The sequence below is a fragment of the Zootermopsis nevadensis genome, unplaced genomic scaffold, assembly GCF_977971745.1.
Source record: "Zootermopsis nevadensis isolate Lab colony 2312 unplaced genomic scaffold, Znev_1.0 Znev_ptg000028l, whole genome shotgun sequence".
Lineage (NCBI taxonomy): Eukaryota > Metazoa > Arthropoda > Insecta > Blattodea > Termopsidae > Zootermopsis > Zootermopsis nevadensis.
This window is the reverse complement of record NW_028259160.1, coordinates 17,752,951-17,765,908: the sequence shown is the minus strand read 5'-3', so window position 1 is coordinate 17,765,908 and position 12,958 is coordinate 17,752,951. Positions and strand designations below refer to the sequence as shown.

The 12,958-nt window shown below is 36.2% G+C and overlaps 1 protein-coding gene across 1 annotated transcript; it reads right to left on the bottom strand.

Moving 5' to 3' along the window:
* Positions 1-1,108: 1,108 nt before the first annotated feature.
* On the bottom strand, positions 1,109-12,956 carry LOC110826758 (WD repeat-containing protein 20). The gene is made up of 4 exons (XM_087357150.1): positions 12,698-12,956; positions 12,375-12,553; positions 10,586-11,980; positions 1,109-10,018 (listed from the first exon to the last, which is right to left on the bottom strand). The coding sequence occupies exons 1-4, from the start codon at positions 12,954-12,956 to the stop codon at positions 9,929-9,931; spliced, it is 1,923 nt and encodes a 640-aa protein (XP_087213276.1). The 3' UTR covers positions 1,109-9,928.
* Between the last annotated feature and the right edge of the window lie 2 nt (positions 12,957-12,958).

Below are 12,958 nucleotides of genomic sequence, written 5' to 3'. Positions count from 1 at the left end.
GGATGCTTGAGTAAATGTCCTTTTAAGTGACAGTGCCCTTTCACTTGTCTCAAGTAGTTCCTGTTTAACCTTAACAGTTCGCAAATTTATTTTGCAAGTTTTCTTGAAGGAAACACCTTGAATGTTTTGGTACATGTGTGGACTGAGAGTATTCTGGGCATTTTATATCCAAGTCCTAGATGGCTCACTTAGCTGCTATTTCCAAGTTTCCTCAGGCCCCATCAACGTACATTCAGAAATTTAATTCCCTTTATGTTCTGGCACACATATCAGTTGTATGTACCCTCTTATTTTCTGCCAGTCTCCTTTGAGACTGAAGGAAGCCTGGATTAACTTGAGCTCATATCTGTCTTGTCCACTGACCACAGCCTGTCTGATAAAATAAACATTTTTGTTTTCATAGTCCCCATTTGTATTCTTGATTACACGTCTTAATATACTTATGTCTGGAATACAGAGGAGTATTGCTAAAGATAAAGCTAATCCTCTTCTCTGTACCATATCCACACACCCCTTTACCAGTTCCTTTTCTTGTCTTGGACCCATCCATATACCAGATTAGTCCCTCATTTCTATTGGGCGGAAACCCATTTTCCCACTCCCTTCTGTTCAGAAATCCCACCATGAATGGTTCATTAAATACATATGCTGATACCATTTTACTGGTCCCAATCTGTAATGTGGGTGGTTTCTTCATGTCCCAAGAAGTGTATGCACTGGATTACACTATGTGATCCAGATAAATAAAGACGGGAGGTTTTCACAATGTTGCATAAGAAACTGGATGTTTCTGGGATGCTGCACTGTGTAGTATGGTAGATAATGACCAATATTTCAGAACAGCTTATTGGCACAACACTGATGATGAAGGCAGTAAGCTCCTCTCAAACACTGTTCAGTATTTCTTTCTCTTAGTACAAAGTATATCAAGAGCCTTCAAACTCTGGAACAAAACACGTGTATTGAGTGTCAAAACACAACTATACTTTTAATTCCCCCTCCGAGATCCGGGCATCACCAAGGACTCTGGAACACTGAAACATGAACAGGGCACTTCTCTGATGCCACACCATCGGTTTCCTGTGCCAACACAGTGAAACAGATTGCAACAATTATATTCTGCTTAGACATTTTATTCCATGAGTGTTACATAGCCTCATAGCTTTATATTCAAGCAGAAATACATTATGTACCTATATTACTTTTCATATCTTCATGTATATTTACATAAATACAAACAAGCTAATGAACCAATGTCCCCACTCTCTCATTACTATTAATTCCATTTACAATTTCATTGTATTATTACATAACAAATTCTTCGGAAAATCACAATACAGATTTTTAATTTTTTATTGATTTTTATATCAACAATTGCAAATAAATCTTTACAAACACAATAACAATACATTCAGTCATGATCAGTAAACTTAATCTGTTGAAAGGATTCATATAACTTATACAAAACAAACTTTTCAGCATTAGGCATATGCTGTTGCCCTTTTGTTGAAAACTATCACATTTAATTCAAATATATTCATTCTTATCATAATGTTTAGCAAGCCATGATGGTTCTTTCATATTTTGATTTGATCATATAAGGTACTGCAGACAATATAATCAATGTAATAATGTACAACAAATTTATTTAAAACCGACTCAAAATCACCATATGATGTGACATTATCCTGAGGGTCTGCAAATGTTCTGGACAAACTATTAAAAGATAACTAAAACTCTATGTACACTGTGGCCAATTTGGTTACTTTAATTCATTGCACGTGATGTTCTTTAAGTATATAATTTTCGCAATTCATAATGGTAATGAATTATAATAAACATTTTCGGTAATCTTCCAAAAATTATGTTGAGTGGTTCAGTCCATCCATTGGTGGGTAAGTAATTTACTTTCAACTGCTAGCCCTTTTTGAAATAAGTGGAAATTATTTTCTGAAAATACTTTGTAACAATTTAATATACTTCCACCAAGAATAGCACACTACTCCCACAGAGTTTAAACAATGCAGATGTCACCATCTTTTGTATTCCTAGAAATATTAAAGGAACTAATGGGAGACGATTTATGTCCCCCCCCCCCCCCCCAACACAATTATGGCTAAAAGTAATGAGCATATCATAATCAACTGCACTTCTCCATACAGCAAGTACTTGCTTGGTTTTATTTTTAACACTGTCTTTTGTTAAGCTGACAAAGTTGGTCTGTGTATGCACAAGAGTGGTCTGACTCACCAAAGAATAAATGTTTAGCTTAACATACTTTAACAAAATTATTAAAACATTTTTTCTGATGGAACTTCATATAACCTACATTTCCACAGAGAAAGTAATGAACACAACATCAAGATGTGTTTGGTAGTAAGTCAGTCAGGGATCTGCTTACTGCAGACAAAATTTGTTGTACCTAAGGAGAACTTCATAAAGAGCAAAAGCACATAGAAGAAAGAAATGTGCCATCAGATTCTGTAGAGACTAAGGTTGCAGGCAATGTTTCATAACCTCTCACATGTATTTTACAAGTTGGCTTTAAAATAAATTTGATACAGACATTATAACCAATGGAGGAAATGTTCTATAACCACTGATTAAAATTATCAATGTTTTTCTTCACATTTGGTATTCCAAAAATCCTAGAAAATCTCTTGTTAAAAAACTGTCCCACTATACACCATCTAGGCGCTTGGGGAGAAAGGAGGTATAGCTCCTACTTGTTCTTAACTAGGTACAGAAGGCTAGGTGGGGCCCACAGCCCATCTGAACGCAAAGGCTAGAGGAAAAAATCCTTTGTCCCTGTCATGGATTGAACCCCCATCATCCGGTCCATAGATAGTCACTATACTGACAGAGCTACCCCAGCTCCTTAAATCTCGGATATATTCAATAATTCTGAACAAGTTCACAATGACCTGGACTTTGTGCCTACAGAATCCTTCCACGAAAAATTAATAAAGTGAAAGTAATGTATAAAATTCATGGCATGCCAAATGATCTTGTTACAAAAGTTTGAACAGAGAGGCCTCTGACCACTTCAAATAACAGTTACAATAAATATTTCATAATAAGCAAAATGCTGACAGTACTAATGGACATTAGTTTTGGAACTGTTTCCACATGAAGTGGTAAAGTCAATCCACACAGTCTACATCACAGATAATTGACCATTGAAGTCCAAGATTATTTTGCTTCTCATAACTGTACCTAATTTGGACCTTTGATATACTGTTATGGATCAATGAAAACTAAGAACAGTCACAAACATCTGCCAATATTTATAAACAAAGGTTATTTAGAGCAGCATAAAAATTACAATAAGATATCCTTCTACCCCGCACAAAATATTTTGCACTAAAATGTTATTCAACTGGATTCAGAATTACTTGCCACATCATAAAACTGACCGTCTTTACTGCTCTTGTATCAACATGCACAGCTGATTACAAATCCCTCCCAAAATTATCTAATGAGCCACGAAATACCATACATAAATTAAAAACATCTGAAACATTATTTTGTTTGATGTCTCTGCCTCACCTAGAAAAATTAATTTATAATAACAACATCCTGGGAGGACATACACAACATGCACAGTAAGGAACACTAGTCAGCAGTATTTTATCTAAATGAATTGGTTACTGGGGATAGGAAGAAATGTCAAATTTTGACAGATTAAATGTTACTTCATAGGTCGTTAATGAACAGGCAGCTTTCTGCAACCAAGATGTCTAGGGCGACTGAGCACTTCAGAACACCAAGTCTCCTAAATATATATTGGAATTTTAGTTATTGTTTCAGATGGAAGCAGGTGCCAGACAAAGCATTTGGTAATTTGATGTCCGTCTGCAGCAACGTATGATCAACAACCACCAGAAATGCAAAACGAATTTTTGTCGATCACATATCAACATACAACTGTGTGAACACTTTTAGTGTATCAATTATACATTGACATATGACAGTAGAGGGTTAAGTGTGTTTCGCATAGCTCACATTCTGTCCACTTTCAGATAGAAGCATTGAATAATAAGTGTGCATTACAGAACTTATAAAAAGTTGCACACGATTAAGGAATTTAAAAAGTAAAGGATGACTAAAATAATAAATTGGGCTGTAAAACAATAAACATGATGCAAACCAAAGATGCAAAGTTATCTTCAAGAAAACTGCATTCAGCAGAAACAGTTTCTTCTGTTAGTCGCCAAATGACACAACTGTAACATTCAAATGATGTGGTAAAATATAAATAAAGCATCAAATAAACTAAATGGTTAATATGAATCAGAATGCTGCTTCTTAGGTTAACAACACTCACTCAACTTATGAGGTTCAGTGCTATGAAATGAAACTTTGACATGTACATGAAGAGATAAAAAAAATGTGGAAACATGTTTCATTAAAATTGGGGATCTCAACCAGACAGATCACAACTCTGACATCTGGTTTTGAGACTCGGTGCATTATGGTCTGATAGCGGCAGCATAATGATACCTCGATATATTTGGGATGTCTTCTCACGTTGAAGATTTCTTGGCGGTGACAATAATGACAATGTTCTTCTGGTTTTTGGCACCATGTAGACTGATTACCAGATGCCAACATTTAAGAAAAATGTATAGTACCGTGGCATCTTCTGACCAGTGAACATGGTGTCAAGAGCCAAAATAACATAATTCTCTACTTACATTGTTTCCAGCTCACTGTTGAAAACTTCTTACAACAGTCACTGCCGTGGAGATACCGTTATCATCACGTAAATATGACATGACAATAACCGTAATTGTATCTGCTCATTTTCTCAACATAGCCCAGACATTAAAGACACCTGTGTTATTTACATAATACTCTGTAGAAACACAGCTATTCATTATGAAATATGCAAAATAATACAAACTTGTTCAACGTGAGCAATAAAAAATATTATGAGAGAAAATAAAGTAATGTCAGATGTCATATTTAGTTATAACAGTATCCAGCTCACACACCTCAAAAATGTGTGGTTACATAACTCTCATGGCAGACAAGTTCCATTCCTGATGTAGCACATCAGTACAGTTTGTACAATAAAGTAAACCCAAAAAAGTTCAAAGACACACACTCACAAAAGGTTTGAGAAATGAACAGAAATATATAATATACCCAAAGCTCTAGGTTTTAAAAAAAGTTCAACCAGTAAATCTCATCAACTTGTGAAAGTATCTCGCATTATGACATGTAAAATGAACACAAAATAGTTTTGTGCATCTACAAACACAGAAAATGGTGGTGGAATGCTTACTTATTACATGAAGTATAATCTCTGTGTTACACAATATAAATTTATCAAATATTATTCACTATTATCTACATCATTAACATACGTCAGAACACAATGGGTTTACTTCATCCAACATCGGAAACTATGTATCTACAGTGCACACGTGACAGCTTGAGGATAAATAAATTTTTCTGAACTTATTATAAAGTGAAAAGTAAAGGATCAACTGACAGAACTCAGATTGCATTTGATCACTACCACCACAAAGGGACAGCTCGTTCTTGTGATGTTTATATGCGCTACAACCAGGATTGTAACAAGCATCATACTACAGTCCATGACAAGTTGTTCATAGGAACTGAAGTGTCACAGAATAATTTTCTTTTTCAAAGCAATTGATTCAAATTATGTGCTGAGCTGGATGATGTCATTAAAATGAACCACACTGCCCTACATCTGAATACAGCTGGACACAAAACTATAATTAATGTTCCCACTAAATGAAACAGTTATTTCACAATACATGTATTTGGTATATGTGAGGAATTAAACTCTTTGATGTAATAAAATAATCCCTGCTGGCAGAATATGGGCAGCAGCCACACTATATAAAATGTAATAACTTTATCTTCCGTTATAATTAGTAAATTTCAACAAACAATTCAAAAACAAAATTCGTTCACACAAATAACCCATTCTTGCTTCACAGTACAAAGGGCCTCCTATATAAAATAATGAGTGGAGACAAATTCTTATTACATGTTCCATTGGCTTCATACACCTTAATTGTTGCTTCAGAATAATATGAGAGACATACAACAACTTCCTTCTCCTCAAACATATGATTTAGCGGCGAATCTAAGATGATGGCCATTACATGAAGAATTTCACCAACAGTAACCAGACAAAGCCCAGTACTGTTGCACAAACCTACCTTGAGAATAAAAACACTTTAACTCTTTAAAGCACAGTGGTGGTAACTGTATGCACCACCTGCTCTAATATTCACTGACTTTTCACCCCCCCCACCCTCATATCATTCTCAGAACAAATGGCAATTATTTCTCTAAACAGCATTAACCACTTGATACTTGTAAGACTCGTGTTTCCTCAGTGGTAAGAACTCAAATATTAAATATTACTTAGATAAGCTTCAAAGGGTTACTCGTATTATAGTGACAAAGGATGCATAAGTGTTTCTTCAAAATAATAACTTGTACTTGAAGTTGGTACTGGACCATTGTCACAAGTGTTTTGAACTGTTTACTCAAGTCGAAGCACGCTGTGAATTTTTAGAGATGCACTGAATTGTGACACGCAACTCTGATGGAACATGAAACCCGATCTCTCTTCAACTATACGCAGCAAACAGTGCTTACAATACTTCACTGTCAAAAGAAACTTGTAGTAATCCATCACAGTGGTCGTCATTCAGGCAGGTACGATGGAACATACATATGTTTCAGTATGCAAAATAACTTTTAGACACCTAGCATCTGACAAACTGAGGAAATGACTTCAAATCAAAATATATAACTTGATAGTGAAAAATGCTATGTGCTACTTAAAAAACAATTTTACAGTACAAATTTCAAACAAGGATGTATGCAACATGGGATGCCATCGTGTTTATAAGCTGCCAATAACATTTGAAAGCAGTAAAATATAAGATATAATACCAGCAATTAACATGCTTTGATTTGGACTTTTCATTATTATATGACATGATCACTTTAAACAATACTGAACTACTGATGGAAACTTATTTCATTATTCAATGCATCCCTAGAGCACTTGTACTACCTACATAATTATTATGATATATACTGAGTAGTTGAATGACCGATTTCTCTGATATACAAGTACATACGGAAAACCAGCGACTCAGTAATGCACGAATAACACTACTGAGAACAAGGCTGACATCTGTAGTCATGCTGCCTTGTATTTTATATAAAAATGATGAATGCAATAAAATAATCAATGCCACACAGAAATGGAATGCAACATACTTCATCATAGTTCTACAAAATAGCATAAGACATAAAATTTGCTAAAGTTTCTTTGGTCACAAAACACTCCACGACTAATTAAAAGAAAGCTAACCATCATACAGCCCTAAGATTACTAGAATGTACAATGTGAAATCAGAATATTTACCCTTCCAAAGATTGCCAGGCATGAGTCTCACTGACATATAAGAAATACTGTAACAACATTCTGAAGGCAAACGCTTCCCACACCAGCTACATAACAGACTGCATATTTATATCTGACATTTTGGACCTAACCGTACACTACAAGTTGCAGATGCCAGGCGCTGTAGTGGTTATATGAAGTGCAGACAGGGTATGAAGCAAAAATAGATTAACCTCAAAATTTATAATTTTCACATAAAACAGGTTTTTGTTTTCCTGACATTAAAGTTCACACTTTTTTCCCATAGAAAAACTTGTGGTGGTATTTTGAAGTCATGTCTGACAGTTTTAATAATCTTTTTTGTATTTTGAGGAAAAGGTGCCAGTACACCATATCAGTGTGTACCACCATAGAAAAAGCACTGGTTATGATTCCTTTAAATAACTCAGTTAATAAATATACAAAAGAAAGCATAAGTTAAATTACTTGTGTGCCTTACAAAGTTTACTCATCTGAAGTGTCCCACACTAGTGTTAAGAAATGTTGAAACTGTTGTTATGATAATGTGTGCATTGTAATAAGGATTGGTGATGACGAGGATAATAAGGTAAATTTGTCCCATGTTTCATTAAGTATAACACCATGAAAATGTATGAGAAACTGGGTATACAAAATATTTCAGAAACTGGGCCAATCTCCAGAACAGACCTAGATCCTGTTTACAAATTTATTTATTTAGTTAGTTATTTAAAGATTACCAGATAAAGTCCAGATACGGCCAAATTACTCACAAATTACAGTAAAATTTCACTTCATTCTGTTAATTATGTAATAGTTTTATTCTTTTGTATAATATTTAAATATAAAAATATTTGTATCAACAAATCTGAAAAGTGCAAACAGATCTGCTATAACAATAAAACCTCAAAGTGTAAGACAATGCACATTAATATTTAATTTCACAACATTAAATATATTTTTGAAATTTGAATACCTTTCAAAAATTCAGAACTTTTATAGACAAAAGGTGCACTTTTAAATACTTCTTTCTCCTGGAAAATTTATGTTTTGGTATCAATCGGTATGCTGTTTCCAAAATGACCAACTCAAATACTGTGTGCCTAAATTATTAACAGTGTAAACTACTATTTCATCACACATCACATGCACTATTACAAGGAAGATTCACTGGCCAAGTTTCAAAAATGTGTTTCTGTACACAGACTTGTTCGTGAAAATTAAAGAATTACATAATAATACTTCTATTATAAAAGATGAGTAAACTGAGAGACATTTCTACAGGCAGCCATATTCCTGGCAATAAAAATAAACAAGTAATTTTGTTGAAATCTGTTTCACACTTGTTTTGTATGGGAACAAACTATTACGTTCACAAGTTGAAACCACGATGAAGTCAATATTTTATTAAAGTGATAAGAGTCTGCAGGCCTTTCTCCTACATGCAACATAAAGAGAGCTGCAAACACTAAATATACTTTATTAATAACAAAGGAACCCACAAACAGTAGAATTTTCAATTCCGTACCCAAGTAAGAACATAAATACTTCACGTTATTAAACTTCCAACACTGTACATGTGATTTTCACGGAACCTGCGTAGATAATACCAGAACAACAATTCTCATTACCTGGCAATCTCAAACCTTAGGCCCTTACGCAAATGATGTCACAGTCAGAACATCTATCACCTACATGGCCCAAGCTTTAAAAATGAGACCAAGACCACACAAATTAAAACTGAAAACAATTATACTTGCTTCTGGTTCACTACTACACAACAAAATGAAAGTATTCACACTCAAATTCAAAACCATTATTGAAAGCATTATATAAACATGATGTTAACATGTAGGTGAAACATGTTTATTGTCTCTACAACCGTCTCTAAAGCCGTAAGGCGGCAAATGGACTTCTTAAGCAACTACAATTCAAAGTAAATAAAAACTTACGAAAATCACTCTGGATTGAAATCTCACTCAAAATTACTCTTGCAGGTCACATTCAACTTTATTACTCAAGCCTGTACTGGTAGGAACAACTGTCAATGCAAGTCAGTTCGTTCCGTTCGTAGACAGAAGAACAACGTTCTCAACTTTCACTCCCACTCTACATACCTAAGAGTTACATAATAAAATACTGGATCAAATGGCAACATGGACTTTGGACCAGTTCACAATATAAAACTGATGTGAACAAGTCTTTGTGTTTAACAACTGAAATAATAAGAGAGAATGGGTTTCATGTCATAATGTTTTATGTGTAGCACCTGCAAATTCTTGTAAACACTTATTTTAAATTGTTTTCACATACTTATGGGAATTTAAAATTTTCACATTGAATATTTTCAATTTGTCACTACGCTTTCACATTAGTTTTATAATGCAAACAAGGATTAAGGGATGCCATGATAATCCCATAACTCACGAATGAGTCACTTACTGAGAAGAGGAGGGAGACAGTGAGAAAGAGCCCAGCACGACAAGGGCTGGGAGAGACCAGCTATACCACCGTGCCGCTGGGACCAACGCCTCCCCCGACTGCTGCTGCCGTCACTGTAGTCGGGCTTGACGGGATGTGGGAAGCAAGACCCTGTCAAAAAGGTGTGGAATGCTTTTGTAGAAAGTTTCATATATCCTATGTACGTGTTACATGTCAAAAACTACTCAGCAGAATTCAAGGAGCCTAGTATTAAGAGCCGGCAAGTAAGGACTGTTCCCTCAACAGACCTGCAGCATGCGGGTCAAGACTCGTATCCTTATTAACCCTTTAAAGCTCAATGCTAACTATATGTACCACCTACTTTAACTAATAATAATGCTGCACTTTGCCCAAAGTGTAGTATACAAGGGTTTTATATGATTCTTAGAATAAACAGCAATTACTTCCCTAAACAGCATTAACCAAATGACCTTTGTATCGGAGACACAGACTATTTTGAGGTATTCACATATTACTTATGTTAGATGAGCTTCAGGATTCAAAGTGATAATTTTGATCAATGTAAAACTGTACCTACTTTGCACTGAATTAAAACTATGAAAGTCTGTGATGTACATGCAAACTGCTACCTTAATTTTTGGGTTGTAACAGTTTACACTACATACATACTTTCCTAACTTCCCAGTTCATGTTTGTTACAAATTACAACACACTCACCATTCTTCCTGGTCTTGCCCAAGTGTAGACATAACCATCCTGACACGCAGTGACAAAGCAATCCTCTCGAAAAACAAGAGCTGTGAGCCGTTCATGAGCAATCTTCTTGCATATCAGGGGCTCCAGGACGGGACACTCGTCAAACCTCGGACAGGCACCGGTTCCAATAAGTCTCATTGGGTCATCTGCTGAGGTACGATTTGAATTTCCACTTCCTCGATATGACGAATTATTTTTTTCACCTCCAGCGGTTCCACTGCGAGATGGGAGGCTAAAATTTCGTTTGTGAGTGCCACCTCCCTCTTTTCTCTCACCAAAACCAAGTCCAGCGATTCTCTGTGTAAGAGATGGCGCAGTGACACCTGCTGATGAATTATTGTGCATGTTCACACCATGGAAATGAGTTACATTCCCATCTGCAATACATTCCTTTTCTTTACTTGCTACAGTGTTGGCCTGCATTGCTGTGGACATGTTGTTGCATCTGGGCACACAGCCACCCACAGAGTTCAAATGGTATGCGCCACCCATCGCTAACCCGTTCACACCAAACGTTCCGGAACCACCGACACCACTAGTCCTCAGTTTACTGCACATTGGCTGACGTAAGACATCTTCTGTAATATCCCAGAGACAGAGCTGTGTGTCTTGACCCACAGAACCGAGGCGGTAGCAAGTTGCTGCATTCATGCGATTAAAGTCTGAACCAGAAGAGTTCCTGTTTGAAGCCTGGTTCCCCGAATTCCGAGTCACTGAACTGCGTTCACTACTCCCGCTAGACAATGTACAATTTGGTGTGTGGTTCTGTTGGGTAGTCTCATCATCTGATCCGCCACTGAAGTCCACTGCACTGTCTTGTTCACTGTATGACGTGGTAAAGGGATCAAATGCTACCACACTAACCCAGCTACGATGACCTTGTCCCCTTGCAACAACCCTCCTTTCATGGAAACTCCACACAGTAACAAGATCATCCTCACCCCCCACAACAACATAACGTCCATCAGGTGACCAACAGACACACAGAAATCCTCCAAAGTAACTCCTTGCTGATCCTAAGAGTTCCATGGTATCATAATGGAAAACCCGCAGAAAGCCATCCTGAGAAACCACAGCAAGACACGTACCACACGGAGAGAAAGCAAATTCATTGATACAACAGCCTTCAGAGCCAATGACCCACCGGTAGAGAGGATTTCGTGTGCTTTTGGTCTTACATGTGTGGATTGCATAGCCGTCACCTTGTTTGAAAGGCTGGTAGTGGGGTGGGGCCGTGCCACATGGCAACTCTTCATTATATAGGTACAGCTGGCCACTGCTATGTGAAACCAGGAAAAGGTTTGTTGATCCTGGTACCCAGCGGATGCATGTTACCTTTGTCTTGTCAATTAACCTCTAATAAACACAAAAATTGAAGATTAAAGAGCAGAATATGGTTTTTGCCCCTCCCCATGATGCCACATTTGAGGAAAGGTTTTGACATAATGATATTTGTACTTGATTAGATTCAGTTTGATTACTTAAGTCATCTTATAGGATACTATATGAATATTTACAATTCAGTACACTTTTCTATTTTTGAAATAAATGACAATTTGTTACATGACCAGTTTATGTTATGTACTTATAATACATTACCAATCATCTAATGTAAACAAACTCAAGCAAAGCTGAAAAATGGTAAAGACAATTTTGAACACAATTAAGAAGAGCAATGTCATATAACTAGTTTCTCCAAAGAACAAAGTTATTGCACTCTTCTACAACTACATATTAACAACAGAATTACCTCTTCATTGTACAGCTTACTAAGCTCCTTCTTGATAGGATCAATAAGCTGTATCTGTCCTGTTGAAAAACCCACAACTAAGGACACACTATCAGGTGTCATTGTAACCATATTGAAGTCATGGCAAGTCGGATTTGTACCCTTATACATTTTCTTATCTACTGGCTTGGTTAAATCTGCTGCCTGTAACGAAAAGTTTTGTTAGGTTAGGTTTGTTTCTAAGAAAGTTACAACACTGAACTTATGTAACTAACACGTTGTAGATATTCACAAGTATTGTCACAGCACGTACGTAATTAATTAGAAGTGACACACAAAAGTACTTGCCTTTTTTACACCTTTGTATACGTAAACATATAGCTCCCTACCGAAATTGAAACAAATTCTATCCCCATTGCCGCTTGGATCTGGTAATGTTACAAACGACACACGAACAGCAGCACTGCCTTGAGTGTTTGTATATCCGACCCTATTGGGTCTTGAATATTCTGAGAGCGTCATTAGTCTATACGTTCCTTCCCTTGTTATAAACTGTGTTTTTAACTCATCCTTCCCCCCTCCATCTTGCACCGCCATTTTCATTT

Coding starts and splice junctions, on each gene's coding strand:
- LOC110826758 (XM_087357150.1), bottom strand. CDS start 12,956: ATGAAAATGGCGGTGCAAGATGGAGGGGGGAAGGATGAGTTAAAAACA. Junction 12,554..12,697: donor CAAAGGTGTAAAAAAGGCAA/GTACTTTTGTGT, acceptor CGTTACAGGCAG/CAGATTTAACCAAGCCAGTA. Junction 11,981..12,374: donor GTAAGCTGTACAATGAAGAG/GTAATTCTGTTG, acceptor TGTGTTTATTAG/AGGTTAATTGACAAGACAAA.